General features: G+C 33.3%; 2 protein-coding genes across 2 annotated transcripts; both read right to left on the bottom strand.

Moving 5' to 3' along the window:
* Positions 1 to 166: 166 nt before the first annotated feature.
* On the bottom strand, positions 167 to 8652 carry LOC104900565 (U-box domain-containing protein 4). Its single transcript, XM_010688009.4, has 2 exons — positions 7929 to 8652; positions 167 to 1291 (listed from the first exon to the last, which is right to left on the bottom strand). Exons 1-2 carry the CDS (start codon positions 8369 to 8371, stop codon positions 436 to 438), a joined length of 1299 nt encoding a protein of 432 aa, XP_010686311.2. The 5' UTR covers positions 8372 to 8652; the 3' UTR covers positions 167 to 435.
* A 1774-nt stretch (positions 8653 to 10426) lies between these two features.
* On the bottom strand, positions 10427 to 17624 carry LOC104900564 (ubiquitin-like modifier-activating enzyme atg7). The gene is made up of 14 exons (XM_010688008.4): positions 17300 to 17624; positions 15053 to 15267; positions 14774 to 14965; positions 14637 to 14691; positions 14404 to 14498; positions 14090 to 14276; positions 13834 to 13939; positions 13596 to 13740; positions 13358 to 13516; positions 13034 to 13222; positions 11708 to 11893; positions 11483 to 11598; positions 11044 to 11203; positions 10427 to 10830 (listed from the first exon to the last, which is right to left on the bottom strand). The coding sequence occupies exons 1-14, from the start codon at positions 17448 to 17450 to the stop codon at positions 10657 to 10659; spliced, it is 2130 nt and encodes a 709-aa protein (XP_010686310.2). The 5' UTR covers positions 17451 to 17624; the 3' UTR covers positions 10427 to 10656.
* Positions 17625 to 17661: the final 37 nt, after the last annotated feature.

The raw sequence follows: 17661 nt of genomic DNA, 5'->3' as shown, positions 1-17661 counted from the left end.
ATAGAACACAACAAACTAATAGCTATTGTTATCTATCTTTACCTCGACCTACAAATTTATAATAATAGAAAGAACTCGTCTAAATGAGATTAAAGTATACTTTTAAGTAGTAGATAGTTGGTGATGTTCCGAGTCATATAAAGTGACTCCAACTTTAAGCATGAACTTACTATAATATTCTTCATAACATAATCAAATAGGAACGCTAAAATATTTATTCAAAAAGATAAAAACATGAAATGTATGTCATATCAACAGATGAAATTTACAACCAAAACAATACACAAGTCTTCTTTAAAAGAAACTATAATCTCCTCCCACTTTTAGATTTCTCTGAGCAAGAGAAATATACTAAAGCTTTCAAACTATGTGCATATCCAGCCATTGTTGAATCCCACAGTTCCAATACCAAAATCCTTTAAAGATAAGTGCTATTTAGTAAGGCAAACTCTTAGAACTTGAGCTAATAACCAAAGACTTAAGTTTTAAGGTATCTCCTTCAGCATTTGCTCTTTTAGTAATCACCTCCATATTCCTATGTAAACTTTGTTGTACCATCTTCTTCATCAACCTCTTCCCCTCACTAGTTTCTCCATCACTCATCGCCGATCCCGGCGAAACAAACCTAGTTTGTGGCCCAGAATGTGGTCCAACCTTAACCTGCCTTTCATTTTTAAACCATTGAAGCAACTTCATAGCTCTTTTTTGGGCTAAAGGGCTCCCCAACAAAGCAACTTCAAGCAAAGTATGAACAATTCCTGATTTTGCCATCTTTTCTCTTTGTTTAGAGCTTTGATGAGCCAAAATCATCAGTATATATACTGAAAACTCCTGACATTTAGGCCTATCTTCCCATGTTAGTATGTCTATCAAACTTTCAGGCACAGTCACATTATCTTCTAAGGCTTTTTTACCCATCAAAGTTACAACTAAGTTGCCTAATGTTGCAAGAGCTTGTTCTGAAATTTTTTCCCTTGATGAAGATAGCAAGCTTAAGAGAATGTCCACGACTCGATTCGAGATCAATGGACCTGAATTCTCTATGACAATGGAGAGATTGTATAGAGTGCCAAGACATGCTTCTTTGGAATTTTCAGTGGTTGAATTTGATTGAAGAATGTTGAGTAGGAAGGAAAACAATGTGGATTGGTTGAAAGAGTATTGAGAGTTGAATAGTGAAGATATTGATAAGAGTAGTTGTGAAAGATCATGTCTTAAGTGTTCATCAACTTCTTCAATATTTGTTGGTAGTTTTGTTAAGATTCCAGCCTCTAGTATTAGAGCCTTGTTCCTGAAAAACAACTCAAATTTATTAGCATGCGAAAAAAATGCACAAACAAAGACGCGACTTTGAATATATGTATGTGTGCTTATTATGACCTCTAGTATTAGAGCCTTGTTCCTGAAAAACAACTCAAATTTATTAGCATGCGGGAAAAAATGCACAAACAAAGACACGACTTTGAATATATGTATGTGTGCTTATTATGTCTTCTCGACTTCTTATGAATCAATTACTAAATAAAGGAAAAACTAACGTGAATAATTCCAAATCATAGTTTTCTTTAATTTAATTGTTTCAACTTTTGAAACGAATATTCTAATGTTTCAAGAAGAATTTCTCATGATTGTCCGTCTTAATTAGACATAATATGTTGATAGAGCTCCTTATATCAATCTAACTTCTCAAAAGAAGTTTTTTTAGAAATGGAAGGGTGATAATATTATTTGAATTTCTAGTAGAGAAATAAAGCTTGTTGATTATATCAATAATTAGTATATGGCCATGATGTAGGAGTTCTATTGAGCGAGTCATCGATCACAAGCTGAGGGTTGCTCGACTCATGCTCGCAAAGTTTGAGTCGAGTTGCTCAAGAGCAGCTGATTTGAAGTTTATGTTCATCTTAACTTCAAGGCATATGATTATTATATTTTCTTTTCCTTACAAATTTTAATCTTTTATGCTAGATCAATATATTAATATTTAGTGTCAATGTATTCCTATATTTTAAAGAGATATTAAATGAAAATAATTGAATTGCATACTAACTTATTGAGTTTCGAGCTCAGTCGAGCGAACTCGAGCTAATTCTAGTCGAGTTTGACCGAGTTTTGACCTAATTAAATTCGAGTTACTCGTGAGTTGCTCAGCTCAATTAGCACCCTAGGCCATGCTAGTAGCAACCCTTTATAAAATTTATCCTAATGCTCAGGAGCTTTCTTTAAGAAAAAGAGCTAGTTATTTTGTTAGATAAAATGGAATCAAATAATAACTATTATAGCTATCATTAGTTAAAAGTATCTTAATCTAAAGTCTTAACTATCATATTGTATAATTGTAAAATAATATTCTTTGATCTAAAATGAACTTTTAACTACGATTTCTACTTTCTAAACTTAGCAAAAAGAAGAAAAAAAAGACCAAAAAAAAAAGAAATAGATAATCAATAAATCAACTTGCAATGTCAAACAAACTAAAATATCAAATCAAAAAGCAAGAGACAAAACTATATTCCAAATTCCAAAAGCATAATAGACAGGCAGAAGTGAACAAAAATATACGGTATAGATCTATATCTTATTACCCTACAAGCCACTAATATTTTAAAATATGATGAGCTAGCTTATATACTCGCTCCGTTTTTTCATAGATGTAACATTTGACTTTTTATATTTGTCGAGACACAATTTTGACCAATAATATTTCTAATTTTATAAATGTAAAAATTATAAGAAATATATATTTGAAAAGTGTATATCAAGACGAATCCAACAAGATTCAACATGACTATATTTTTCCTTGCATATAAATAACAGTTGATGGTCAAAAGAAGATAAATGAATAATATTTGAGGTCAACGTGTTACATCTAAAAAAAGAACAGAGGGAGTATAAAATAATTGAATAGGACAATATATATGTAAGTCCACAATGCAACCATATGGTGTAGAATAAGGTCATATGTGACGATTCAATTATATGATCTTTCTTGGAATTATATTGATTAAGTCAACTTCATTTATGTCCACTATATACTTATTTAAAAGATTAGGATCAGTTTATACAAGAAGCTTAGATCACCAAACAAATGAAAAAAGTGTCAACTTTTCAACATTATTTATACTAATAATAATCTCACTAAGTTCCTTTGAATATGCATGATTTATTAGAAAGTAATATTAATCAATGTTCTAACTAATAGAGTATGAATTATATGCTTGAAGTGTGCAAATGTCAGCTTGGTGGGTGTCATTCCACCACCCACATAACCCTTCCAACCACATTGGGACCTAACCTTAGTGGACATTAGGCGCACCTTGCGGCCGCCTTCATTCATGCTAAGATTTACTTGCATTTTGGTAGCTCATATAATCTAGCTAGGTTCCACGGAAACGGATACGGACACGAATACGACTATAAAGACTGTAAAAAGATTATTTTTAATATGAACTACTTAATTTTTTACTTCCTCCGTAACATAATAAATGTAACAAATAGGTATTATTTGTGAGATATAAAATATTCATAACAAATGTGTCGAATATAGATATACTACCTACAATATGAAGTGTCCGTACCGCCTACGTTCTATAACAGACAATTAAATGACTAAATAGATACAATAATCATCATCCATGTGATAACCTAACATATCTGAAATTATTGTGAGATCTTGTCAAAACTCAAAATTGATTTTATTTTGTTCGAATTTTAATTCCAAGATTAAAAAGTGAAGTTTTAGATGGAAAACAATTAGTCTACCCATCAAGTAATATACCCACCACTAATAGAAAATAATGTAAGTAATAATAGTGGAATCTAACTCACATAATTAATAATATTATAATGTTTTTATTAGTAGTGGGTAGATTACGGATTACCTATCGAGTTGATGTAGCAATGTCTGTTTTAGACATGAGAATTGAGATTAAATTCTCTTTGCATGCTTCAGTTGTGGGCTTGTGGCAGTTCTACGCACACCAAATTATTGCAATGAATATCTAGTTTCTAGTATTGGTTGCACGTGGAGTCAGATCAAGTTGAGTGCCTATGCATTTTTTTCAAATTTTCATAACTTGACACCCTAGCAAAAATAGTTTCGTACGTCGGTGCTACAAATTTCCACTGAAAGATAACTTAGATTGTCGTGCATATTAATTGCACCCCTCTTAATTAATATCCCCTAAACACTGTCATTACCTAATTGTTCAGTGATCTTTGGTAATTGATGGAAGGTGGAGTGTAGGGGGATTTATTCCTTAAACAACTTTTATCTTTAAATTGCAGGATCACACTGACATCACCTAATTGGCTACTAGAAATCAAACTGATAGTATCTAATTGTGTTAATTCGGAAGGAACTACATGAGGTGAATTGTAGTATGGAATTTATTGTTCAGATAATGCGAAATTTAAAACATAAACAATAAGGAACTTAAAGCGTAAGAGAGATTTTAAGGTGGAAACATCTTGTCTGAATACAAGAAGATAAACCACGACCTCTTTGGGATTTAAATTCTTCACTATAATAGGGAACCTCCACTGTTACAACCTATTACATGCGCAAGTTCTACTCGAAACTCCAACTCTCACAAATTTCAATCGGAACTTTGACTATCTAGACTTAACTCTAAGTCTCTCAAGAGTTTGCACAACAGATTTACCCAAAACCTTCACCCCTGGATAGACTTCACCCCAAGTCTACGCATAAACAACCAGAACTTACTCAAATTCCTAACTCGAACTTGCTGATACAAGAATCACTCAAACCCTTTACTAAGTACCCATTACAAGAGTTCACTCATACCCTTTGGAATGAAAGGGTTTGATTGAACTCTTGTAATGGCTACTAGAAATCAAACTGATAGTGTCTAATTGGCTACAGAATTTAATAATTTATTCTTTGTAGTGTCTAATTTTTTCAGAGTTAAAGTCATACGACATTTATAAAATCAAAAACTAGCAAATACAAATCAAATGAAATAAACATAATTCATAGTGTCTAAATGAGTCAGTAATCTCTTTTATTTTCGATATGGTAACATTTCTAGTAGACTTTCATTAATATCGAAACTAAAGGAGTGTTTAGTTCATATGATTCTCGTATGGGATATGAGTTTAGAATGAGCAAAATCATAACTACTATTTGTTTAATAAATTGACAAATTTAAAGCTCATACCTCAAACCCATAAGGTATGGGGTTTAGAAATCCAAGGGAGAGGTGGGTACGACTCATAACAATACCTCTAGGTATCAAATTAAAGAAAATTTTTAGCCTATTAGGTATCAACGTCCAAACCTATACCCATTTGGTTTCATTCTTGATTTTAAACCAGCGTAACATAATTCCCTAATCTCCCCACGAATTGCGATCCGAGAAAAGCAAATTATGCTCGTTTTCGTCTATTTTTGGCCCATTTTGGATGAAGCGCGAAATAACAAAGCGAATTATGTTATAATGTTCCAAACTCATACAACTATATGAACCAAACACCCCATAAGAGTATGAGTTTAAAATAAAAGTGAATTTTAAATTCCCAACAGGAACATTAAAAAGGAATGAAGGAAGTATATGAAAGCAATTCTAACCTACCGAAAATCATAAATCTCCCACTTGATTTTAACATTAATATCTTGATAATGAAACATACAATTGAAGAAATATATTCATATGTAAATTTTTAGGGTGATCTGAAACAGTGTTGATTTTGGGAAAATGAATTAAAGTTTTACCTGGGTTAATAATATCTTTTACTTTGAAAACAAAATATTGTACTAGAATGAGTAAAATATTATTTTCTAATAAGTAGTGAGCAAAATGTTGGAGAAGTATTATTCCTTAAACACAATATCTCTAATAATCTATTAATAAATTAACATTATAAAAATTCAACATTTTACTAGTATAATTAAATTGAGATATATTCAGTAACATCTCTTATGAACTAAAACTTCTTTTAGATATATGAGTACAAAAATTCTCAGTTAATATAAGTATATCAATTGTATAAACTCAAAGCATTGCGGCCAAAAAAAAATTGAGGTTTTATAAACATTTAACCTTTTTTTAGCTACAAAATTTATCATACATTCGAATTTTGCTCATTATTCATTTGAAATAATCAAAAAGAACAAATTATACTAAAAAGAAAAGTATCAAATGAGCAAATTAGAAACATACAATTGAAGAAATATATTCATATGTAAATTTTTAGGGTGATCTGAAACAGTGTTGATTCTAGGAAAATGAATTAAAGTTTTTGGGTCTAATAAAATCAATCTATCTTTTACTTTGAAAACGAAATTTTGTACTAGAATGAGTAAAATATTTTATTTTCTAACAAGTAGTGAGCAAAATGTTGGAGAAGTGTTATTCCTTAAATACAATATCTCTAATAATCTATTAATAAATTAACATTATAAAAATTTAACATTTTACTAGTATAAATTGAGATATATTCAGTAACATCTCTTACGAATTAAATCTTCTTTTAGATATATGAGTAAAAAAATTCTCAGTTAATATAAGTATATCAATTGTATAAACTCAAAGCATTGCGGCCAAAAAAAATTGAGGTTTTATAGACATTTAACCTTTTTTTAGCTACAAAATTTATCATACATTCATACATTCGAATTTTGCTCATTATTCATTTGATATAATCAAAAAGAGCAAATTATACTAAAAAGAAAAGTATCAAATGAGCAAATTAGAAAAATTAGTCTTGTATAGTTGTGTGTACTATGCATGTGAATATACACACGGATATATGATGAATCAATTCGAATAGGTGCTAAACTATTAGCCAAGTAGAGTCTTTTTTTTTTTTTTGAATAGAAGTAGAGTCTTTCTTACTTCATATTTGAAAATTTGATGTATAGATATTTTGGTGTTTTATAGTAATTATTGGTTTGAAAAATATGGCAAAATCCCACATCATGATTATTAGTAGTAGTTTCTCTAGTCAATGATCCACTTTTAATTTGAAAAATATAACAAGGGAAAAGGGAAGAAAACAACAAGGCAAAAAGCGAAAGCACACTAGCATGTCTATTTGTCAAGCAATCAAGCCAACTTGCGCCAAACCTTGGCTTATTTTCCTTTGTCACTTTGTCAGCAGTTCAGCACGATTAGACTATATGCTAATACAAAGATGTAAGAACATAAGTAATTTAGTATTTTACTAAATCAAGGTTCTTTTCCACTATACTACTCTAATCACAAATAATAAAAATTAATGTCGGTCTAGTTGGTTCGAGTCCCTCTTTCTACCTCGATTGATTTTCGCCGTTTGTAAAATGGAATTCCGACAATCCCCCTATTTCCTTGCCAGCTCTTCGTATTTACAAGAAAACTTCATCTTACCTCTAAAGGAATAAAAAAAACTCTAATCATGACCCAAGTTTCAGTTTTAATCACAAAAATTATTTTTGCTACGAATAGACGACCACTCAGGTGTAAATTATTGGTATTGACATCACTTTTGATTCCAGATATTCTAGGATCGAGTCTCACCTCTGGTAAAAAAGCAATTCCTATCTTATAAGAGACTTCGTCATACTTTTAAAAAATATCTATATTCCTGCCTCTACTACAAGTCTACAAGTTGAAAAATGTATTGTTTTGTGCATTTGTATTTTTTAAAAGAGAAAAAAAAAGGTTTCGAATTGAACAGATAAACACAATATTTTGCAACTATCTACACGTGAATATATAGTTGACATGTCACGTTCAAAAAAGCACTTCATTTGTGGTCTAGCTAAATGACTTATCATATAGCAAATCTACTCATGCTGCATAAGTAAAAATTATATAGTTGATATTTTGAAAATATATATCGATGGTAACACGTAAGTAAAAAAAACTTACAAAGTTGATATTTTGAAAATATATATCGATGGTAACACGTAAGTAAAAAAAACTTACGTGAAACTGCCATCGGACAGCATAGTTAAGGCTTGAACAGCCAATTGCCGTCGACAACCGCCACCGGAATCCACCATAGAAACCAGAGGAGGAATAACACCAAGTTCGCCTAAACTCTTTCTCATCTTAACATCTTCTAACGCCAAACGCTTAATTTCCTTAGCTGCATTTTCTCTCTCTTCACAACTCCCAAACAATAGCTCTTTCACAGCTCTTTGCAACACTACACCTTCAATAACTTTGTCAATTTTCTCTGTTTTCTCTTGCACAACATGGAAATCCTCTGTTTTTTCTTCGTTTAATTCTCCTAAATCACTTTGAATCTTATTGTTTTGATCTTTATGATCATTAAAATCATGTGGTAAAGGCTGTTTTTTGGTGGGTTTTTTGGGTTGCATGAAAAAACGACGCATTTTGAGGAAAAGTTGGACTTGTTCTTGCATGGTATTGGACTAATGGTGAGATTTTGATTTATGGGTTTGAAGTTTTGAAGTATGTTTATGGTTGGATTATATAGTGAGGAGAAAACAAATCATACATCATCTCTTTTTTTTTATATATGAGAGCTTCTTAAGAAAAATGTTTCGTTTATTTCGAAATCGAGTAATGGGTGGATGAGGGTGAGATATTGATTTATGAGTTTGAAATTTTGAAGTTTGTTCTGGTTGGATTATAAAGTGAGGAGAAAACAAGTCTTATACTTTTGGAGAAATCCACAAGAGGGGGGTTAACTATATTTATTTTCTTTTATAGATCCTAATTACGGATTATTTCCTGCAGGTCTCAAATTTACCATCTAAGATTTATAAATGTGGTCCCCATTTTATAAGTCTTTGTCACTCGTTGAAAGTTTTCAAAATGAAAAACATTTAAAAATCTTACTTTCTAAACCGGTTACAAGTAACTCATGACCTATAAAAATATTTGTATGAAATAATTCATAGTTAGGACTCATAAAAAAAAGGTAATAGTTGAGCTTTCTTTCGTGAATTTTTCTTATACTTTTTTATTACGCGAGAATTTTTTGATAAAAGTGTTTCACTTATTTCTGAACGAGAGCGTATTATATTATTGAGTAGATTTTAGATGGGTGGGATAAGGGTGGAATTTATATGAGGAGCACATGCAAAAGAACAATAGTGTCTCAATCTGAATCAAGGAAGGTATGACATTGGAAGATTTTGAAAATATATTTTATTGGGGGGTTTAAAAATAAATAAAGAGTGAGAAGGGGGGAAGGGTGTGTTAGCTAAAGCTCGATTTTCGGTATTGCCTCACGTGGAATTCCACTAAATCTCATTTTGTTATGTAAGTTTAAACTTTATTTCAGATTGTGGAATGTGGACTGAGATTTCAGATATGCATTTTTAAAAAAAGAGAGATCAGATTTTTATGAATTATGATACTTAAGAAAATGAGGATGTTTGATAAATGGCTTTTCGCTTTTTAATGTAGTTATACAGTAAAAAATGCGTTTGGAGTATAGCTTTTTTTATAGTTGAAATGAAGACGTTAGTTTTTAGTGTTGTCTTTTGGTTTTTGTATTAGAAAGGTTACATTTATTATGATTTTACTAAACAAGTAAAAAAAATTTTTACTTGTAATGTTATGACTTTTCTACTATTTATGTGCTTATGCTGATTGTGAATAGTGACTAATATATTCAACAGATTTTAACATGCAAGATGTTGGATTTATCTCGATATATATTTACAAGATTTCTATTTTTTTATGATTTTCACAAATAGATTATTAGAGATATTAATGGTCGAAATTGTGTATTGGCAAGGGTAATAGTCAATATGTTGCAAGTAAGAAAAAAAAAGAGGAAGTGTATAACAGCATATAGTCAAATAATTATAATAAAGACCAAAATACATAACTATTTGTGAGTAGGAGATAATGTCAAATGCTATCGATATCTAGTGAGTAGATAATTAACCACCAAATAGAAATAAACATCAATGACTAGTGGAGTCCAACTCAGCAATAAGCGATGCAGTTATTCTCCACATCAACAACATTCCCTCGATTTCAATTTAATTTACTCACTTTATCGAACACCAAAACCAAATCAATGGAGCAAATCGGAAAGAAAAATGAAAAAGGTGAGATGATTTTTGAAAATCTCCTAATAAAATTTGGTGTTTTTTATCATTCTATCGAAAAATTGATAACTTAAATTCAATAGTATAATTTTTCTTAACCCTACTTGTTCCCCCCCCCCCAATCTGTGTATAAGGTGCAGGTTAGCTTGCAACAAGATTTGAACTCGTGACATCTTGCTATTATACATAACAAAATTACCATCTCAACCAACCGTTAATCATATTTCAAACATCCACATTATCATATTTATACCTTTTAAATGTTGAGTTTTCTTTTATTATATTTTGACGCAATGGAAAAAAATGCATATCAAATTCGGAAAATATACCACCCGGAGCAAACCCCGAGCCCAAATACTAGTGATTGTTTAAGTGGAGTACTTCCGAACATGAAAGAATAGGTGCTTCTTTACATCTTGTGTTGTTAAGAAAACAAACATGTAGCTGGCTTCAATGGTCTAGCCAATATTACCATTCGTTCCATTACATTGTTGCTCTGTACTTCCTTTGTAGTAATTCACAAATTACACTGCTAACTAGCTGATAGTAGATAAAAATGATAGTAGATACAATTATATCTTACTATTAAAAGCAAACCGGATCAGCTTAGAAATTGAGCCTCAGATTTCGACACAATCTTCGTCATCAATATCGTCTTCAATATCCCAATCTACGTCGAATGAGTTAGCTAATCTCTTCAACTCTGTTAGTCCAGTTAGATCTTCCAAATACGTCGGGTGGTTAATTGCCTTCAAAATGAATTCCATTCCGTTCTTTCGGAATTCTGATACTACCTGGAATGTTTAATTTACAGAGCAAGGTTTAGAATAGCAAAATGATGCAGCTGAAATTAAACATATCAAAAACTATGAAAATACTTCAAAGTTATATTTTCTACAGTGGTCATTTTTGGAGGTGTTTGTCGTAAATGAGAATGCTTTTGTTCCCAGTGAAAGAATTCCTTAACATATTGTTCTTGCTAAAGTTGATTGATTGTGTGAACTTACAGTTTCACTACAAGCTGTGCAGCTGTTTGAAGCATGACCGACAAGCATCATCTGTGAAAATTGAGAGAGAGAGCCTCGAATCTGGTGTGGAAGTATACCAAGAGGCTGATCACTGGCTCCACTCTCACTCGAACTTGAAGTTTCAGCCGGTGCATATATCCTGTGCAGATTCATTCATTCATTCAAAGAACTGAAATCAAACAGTGATAGTGATGGACGAAAAGAAGAGTCCATACTCCATAGTAATGACAAAGTCTTGAAACATAATTACATCATCTGATAACATGCATAGGGTGACATAAAATTAAAGAAAAAGCAGAGCATCCCATATAATAAGCTATCTACAAGTTTCATTTCTACACTCTACAGTTCAAATAAGCACAAGCAGTTAAAACTTAAAAGGGCATAGATCTTAAATACAAGATGAACAGAAATTTACCCAAGAGGATTATGTAGAAGTCCCACTAAAAGCTCAACTGCAAGCGCTGAAGCAATCGGAGCAAGACCTGGACGTGTGACTGTACACTGCTGGTCAAGAGTGCGGTTGGCAGTTGACTGCAAAATAGGTAGGTATGCAAAAGATGCTTTAGAACAGCTACTGAAAAAGAAGAGATGAAAAGAAAATATACATATTGCATATTGCATAACCGCAAAAGAGAATTACATCGATTGGAGCAACCACATCATTGCAGAAGTAGCAGCCCAATCTAGGTCCCTTGTCTTCATCCCCTGTAGATAAGTTTCCCATCTCAGATGACAAAGTGTCAGCCGCTTCACAAGAACTGACGGGACCCGCTCCGTGACGCATAACCAAGAAGCTCTCAAACCCCAATGCAGCATTCACTGTAATCTAAATGCAAAGATATCCAACAGTCAGCACCAAGCAATCCAATTTATTATCATAAGATTCTTCTACACATAATTGACCAAAAGTCTCCCCAACAAAAACAAAGAGCAAAAGTCAGCAAAGATATGCATCATTTAAATCTAAGAAGACGTTCATGTTTTTAAACCATAAGCACATAAATGACACTAAAACTTAATATGTAAAGAATGTAACTACTGTATATACCAACTCTCTACCATCTATTTCCTGTGAGCAGGATACTCACTGTTTCACTTAATTTTTATCAATTCAGTGATTGGTATATCCTTCCTGTCGTTTGACTGACAGGAATAAGCAAATAGGTGATATTAACAAAAAATGTTTTCACACTCAGGAACTTCTCGGGAATACAGTGTGGCTGTATCTTTGCATATATTTTCAAGATAATTATTCACTGGAAATAATGTCATTGGGTTCATAAATCAACTAATTATACACCTAATGAATACTACCTCCGTTTCAAATTAATTGTTACACTTTGACATTTTACACTATTCACAAATTGCACTTTGACCCTCGTTTGTGATTTATACGTGAATAAAAACATAGTCATGTGGGATCTTGTTAGATTCGTATTAGTAAGTATTTTATTAATATGTAGTTTTTATATTTTTTACAAATACAAAATTAGAGATATAAAGGCTCAAAGTAGTGCATCGGCATGCGTGAAAAGTGTAAGTGTAACAATTAATTTGAAACGGAGGTATATTACACAATGTAATAGATTTTACGCACACTCAACTATGTAAAGTTGACCTACCAACCTGTGAGGATCCGGTGGGGGCCTTATCCTAGAATGAGATTTTCTAAAATCAGGCACACACTACACAATTCTATAGCATTGGATTTAGGGAGCATCCCAGCTAAAGTTAAGCTTCAAGATTTAAAAGGAAGTTGACAAAAGAGATAAATAGAGATGTTATTTCACAGATAAAGATTTAAAAGGAAGCCTTCAAAAGCATAAGAGAAATCAACGAAATTACTACTGAAATAAATGTGGTCAATTATAGAACACAACGATGGATGATCAAAATGACAGAAGAGAACCCGTCAAAAAAAAAAATGACAGAAGAGAAGAAGCAATAGATACTAGCGGGAAACAACCTTGTTAGCACTGGTACAGAGGAGGGTTGGAAGCCACCGACTTTCCCTTGTATCAGTCAATAAGAAAACTACATCATGGGAGTTAACCAATTCCTGCAGTTGTCTGCAATCATCCAACACGCTGCTTTCCTCTTGATTAGATACTGGATGCCCGGGCATTGGGATAGCCATCACTATACCTTTTGCATCCTAATATGGCAAGAAGAAAAGGCCCATAATGAACCCAGATTGAGGGCAGAAGAATAATCATGCAACCATAGTGAAGTCAACGGATTAAAATAGGTGATGCAAAAGTCATTCAACAAGAGTTTTAACACCATTTACCACAACTGGGAATATAGACTTTAGGCTTCTTTCAGCAGCTACGGCTTTGTATTGACCACCATTAAGGCAATCTTCCAGTGTATATAATGATTGCCTCAGTGGATTAGACATAGCCACCTTGCCATTGTCTAGTAGTGTTATCTTCCGCACACCCCAAGCCTGTAAAGATGCTAAATCATGTTTAACATAATAGAAAAAGTGAAAAATGACATACTGATCCATACTACTACACGCTCACCATCAGTGTCCGAGCAACCTGGCATCCTAGAGTGCCTGCTCCAAGAAGAAGACACCTAGTAGCAGATAAAAGACCCAAGTCTAGAGACGGTAATGCCCGCCATCTCATCAACTTCAAATTCAAATCTGCAGCAGATTCTGCCAATCTGTGAATGTTGACAGCAGAAAGAAACCATAAGGTGGTAACCCAAACATACTACAAAAGAAGATTATGTTGCAAGAAGATATTGACTTCATACCTAGTAGGATCCATAGATTGAGCAAGGTCAACAGATCTTGTTATTTTTTTTCCTCTATCAAGTTCCCATCCCACAGTGTTAGGTACATGATCATGATCCTTCCATTCTACAACAAAACTATTATTTTCAGATAAATACCGGCTTATAAGGAAAAGTTGGCTTAATCCATAATTGGGCCTGGAAGGTGGCGGTGGGTGGAAGGAAAGAAGTGAGTGATAAGAAAAAAAAAAAATCTAATCAGTCTCTTGTACTCTACCTTGAGGAGATATCAAAGCTTCACCAACAAGTGATAACCCCATATCTGCAAAACCACGGTTTTCGCGATAGCAAAAGAAATGGACAGTTTCCAGGTTCCATCTTGCATACAGAAAGGCAAGCAAGTTGCGAAGAGGCCAGCCAGGATGATTTGGAAGATGACAAGGATCGTAAAAGCCAAACAAAATCTGCATGCCAAGAGTGTAAGCATTATGACAGGAGTATCTGGTTCCCTGCTGGATCCTTTAGAATGTAACTTATTTAAGTAAAAAGAAATATTGATAAAATTCAATCAAAATCAAGAAATTGCCACACCTTGTCACTCTCCTGTCGACAGGATTCCCATTCATTAAGATGCCTAACTCTAGCATGCGAATTCGAGGCAATAGTAACAAGAAAGAAGGGAACACCTACATAGTATAATTAGCTGTGTCAACTAATATTACATAAAAAGAGGATATTAGAGACTGTTATATCATGCAGATTGCACAGAATAGGAAAAGCTGAAAAGGATAAACTTCATATCTAGAAGAGAGAAAGGGATTTACCTGCAGTGACTGTTGAGCTACGCCACTCATTGCAAGCAGAGGACACGGACTCAGCCTATAATACCAATGATGCAAAATTTAGACAGAAAATCGTATAAAATATCCATACCATAGAACCATTTCAATGTTATTCATACCTCTTCCAAACTGAACCACTCTGAAGCAGGCTTCAGAGTAGCCAAAGTTGCAGGAGGATTAAGCACCAAAGCAGGAACAGCAACAGAGTAGTAGAACCTCCATTTTTTGAGATCAGCGAAAGAAATAAGAAGAAATCTAGAAAGTAGTGCACATTCTTTTTCAATCTCCCCATTATGAATATCATCCCAAATCTGACAGTTTAACAAAATGAACGTATTCAGATAAGCATAGGAATCAATCAAGATTGAAGAATATAGAGACACTAAAAAATAACACACCTTTTTTGCTTCTTCTTTTAATAATGACTGTCTGTCAAGCTCACGGAAGCCCTCTATTGTATTTGTATTGAAGAATGTGCCGGGGACAGCACATCTGTTTCTATTTGAATTTGAAATGATTGATGTTGAATGATGACTACTTTCAGATGGAAAAGACTCAGAAAGAAGATTTAAGTGGTTTGATACTCGATAATGTGAACATGGTGCAACAAATCCTGCCAAATTGAAAATACAAAAGGTCACATACAGAAGACTTCCACCAAAAACAGTTCCAGTTCCCATATCCCAATCTTTACGGCAATTATTTATTGTGGGAAGAAGAGAGCAGAAACTTAAACAGAAAGCAGGAGTATAGACAATTAATGAAGGATTCAAGTCTCCTCGATTTAGTGCCATTGGACTAAACACTTTGCTCTGAAAATGGACTAAAAAGTTTCCTGAAGTCATTAAACATAAATATTCCAAATCCAACTTGAGCCTAGTAATCCCCAGATGGGTTAATATACAAACTAAGCGTGCAATTTCATCAAATAAAAAAAAGTTGTCACGAGCAGCTGGAGAGAACAAGTGTGCACATGTTGCAAACCCTTGCATAGCACCACAGTCAGCCTCTTCTAGACGCTACTCCACCCTTGCAGTTCCAACCTCGTGCGCGCTCTCATGGTTTGTGCACAGCTAGTTTACTAGAAGCGCACTGGTTTTTAACCAACCTTGCAACATGATGCTTTAAAACACTTGTCACCTTGAATTTAGTTTTTACATGCTAACCAACCAACTTTTTAGCGTAATTGGGATTTTCAGCATGTACACCTGATCCACTTTATCATTTGAATTGCAAGAGAAATGTCAAATTGAATACACTAAAGACCATCTACAGACAGATTAGGGCTTGGTCTAGTTCTTATTCTTATCTCCAAACTTCAATTCAGTTCAAGATCAATAAAGTTGTGTTTCATTATGGAAGTACACGGGGAAACCATTGTTGTACTTCTTCCTGTGTCCCTTCGGTTTTGTCCCTTTACAGAATCCAACATGGTTCATGAACCTTCCTTTGAAAATTCATGGGTTAGTCCCCCATTTTCACATAGCCAAAACTTTGTGCAAAACTTATCTACAAGTGGCACCTAGTAGGTTTTTCAATGCCTATGATTGGGTACACTGATAAATTTAATATATTTCCTATACTTATTTTGGTTGGGTCCATCTAACCAAATCTCAAAATCTCACATGCATATAAAGAAAGGAATAAAGTCATTGATTAAACCGCTTATTAATCTCGCAATCAATAAAATGGCCCACTTCTAATTCTCTTGTAAGATTGTATGCTCAAAAGAAATGGGTAAAGTCTAGGTAAACAAAGGGAGAATTAGTTGAACATATGAAAAGGAGATAAAACTTCTTCTCCTCCCCTCCTACCACATTCGTCCAAATAACCCATTAGGCAATATGGAAAAAGAATGACAAATAACAAAACTGATTCCATGTTTGGATAGGGAAATTTGGAGGGAAAGGAACGTGTTCACTTTTCCCTGTTTGGATACAACATGATGGAAGGGAAGGGAAGCGAATTGGAAGGATTCATTTTCCTTCCCCTCTTAATAAACCAAATCTTTCCAATTGGAGGCCCAATCTTCCCTCCGCCTTCCCTCTACTTCCCTCCCCTATCTTCCCCGCCCTATGCTATCCAAACAAACCCTAAAATATTTTACCAACTAAGAAGGCATCAGAAGTCGTCAGAATAAGTGTCAAACAAGAGCCCAAATGATCAAGCAACACCCTTTCCACCCCCTCCTCCAATTCCACCCCTATACACAAACCATATCCTTCAATTCACCCGTTTATCCTTGCTTATCAAATCATTCAAAAACCACAACCAATAGTCAAATCACCAGCATTGGAACATCAATTATACAAGATAATGGCACCAAAAAAAATCATTGACATGACAAAAATCATAACTTAAAGAATCAATTTTTCTAGAGCAATGTTAATCAGATTCAAACCTTTCAAATTAACACCAATAATGCTGCAAAACCAAAAAATAAATAAATTAAAAGCTGGGTAACATTGCTCTAGCAAAATAATGCTGAATTCTTTATTTCCACCACATAAAATCAAAGTCAGGCTACCAACAATCATTACCCACATCCAAAAATACAGCAAAAATCATACAATCATACATAAATCATTAGAATGATCTCCAAAATTCCAAGAAAATAATGCAAATTGCAAACTGAATATAATTACCAGTAATTGAGACAGCAGATTCCTCTGTTTTCCAATGGTTGAGCTTCAAAGAAGACAATCGATGCCAAAAACCCTCATCAATTGAACTTTGAAGAGGAGCAAATTGCAAAATTGACCCAACTCCAGTTTTCTCAATCACTTGATTTTCCATAACAAGATTCAAACTTTTTTATAGTTATTGTTAAATAGATTGTAATTACAAAAGAAAAAAGAAATTTTTTGCGGGTTAAAGCTGAAATTTTGATCAAAAGCTCCTCCTTCTTCCTTCTTCTGAGCTTCTCGTTTATTTTAAATTGGGCAACAATGTAAAATTTCCAACGTTCCAAGACAATTGACTTTGGGATTTTCGGAACTATAGGTTT

Source organism: Beta vulgaris, chromosome 8 (genome assembly GCF_026745355.1).
Source record: "Beta vulgaris subsp. vulgaris cultivar EL10 chromosome 8, EL10.2, whole genome shotgun sequence".
NCBI lineage: Eukaryota > Viridiplantae > Streptophyta > Magnoliopsida > Caryophyllales > Amaranthaceae > Beta > Beta vulgaris.
Note: the sequence above shows the minus strand (reverse complement) of the source record. Positions and strands in the feature narration are given on the sequence as shown.

What these genes read in the sequence shown, in the direction of transcription:
- LOC104900565 (XM_010688009.4), bottom strand. Translation starts at nt 8,371, where the DNA reads ATGCAAGAACAAGTCCAACTTTTCCTCAAAATGCGTCGTTTTTTCATG. An exon ending in CTGTCCGATGGCAGTTTCAC is followed by an intron (nt 1,292 to 7,928) that starts GTAAGTTTTTTT and finishes GTTGTTTTTCAG; the next exon opens with GAACAAGGCTCTAATACTAG.
- LOC104900564 (XM_010688008.4), bottom strand. Translation starts at nt 17,450, where the DNA reads ATGGAAAATCAAGTGATTGAGAAAACTGGAGTTGGGTCAATTTTGCAA. An exon ending in AGCTTTGATATCTCCTCAAG is followed by an intron (nt 13,940 to 14,089) that starts GTAGAGTACAAG and finishes GTTTTGTTGTAG; the next exon opens with AATGGAAGGATCATGATCAT. An exon ending in AGTCTATATTCCCAGTTGTG is followed by an intron (nt 13,223 to 13,357) that starts GTAAATGGTGTT and finishes TTGCCATATTAG; the next exon opens with GATGCAAAAGGTATAGTGAT.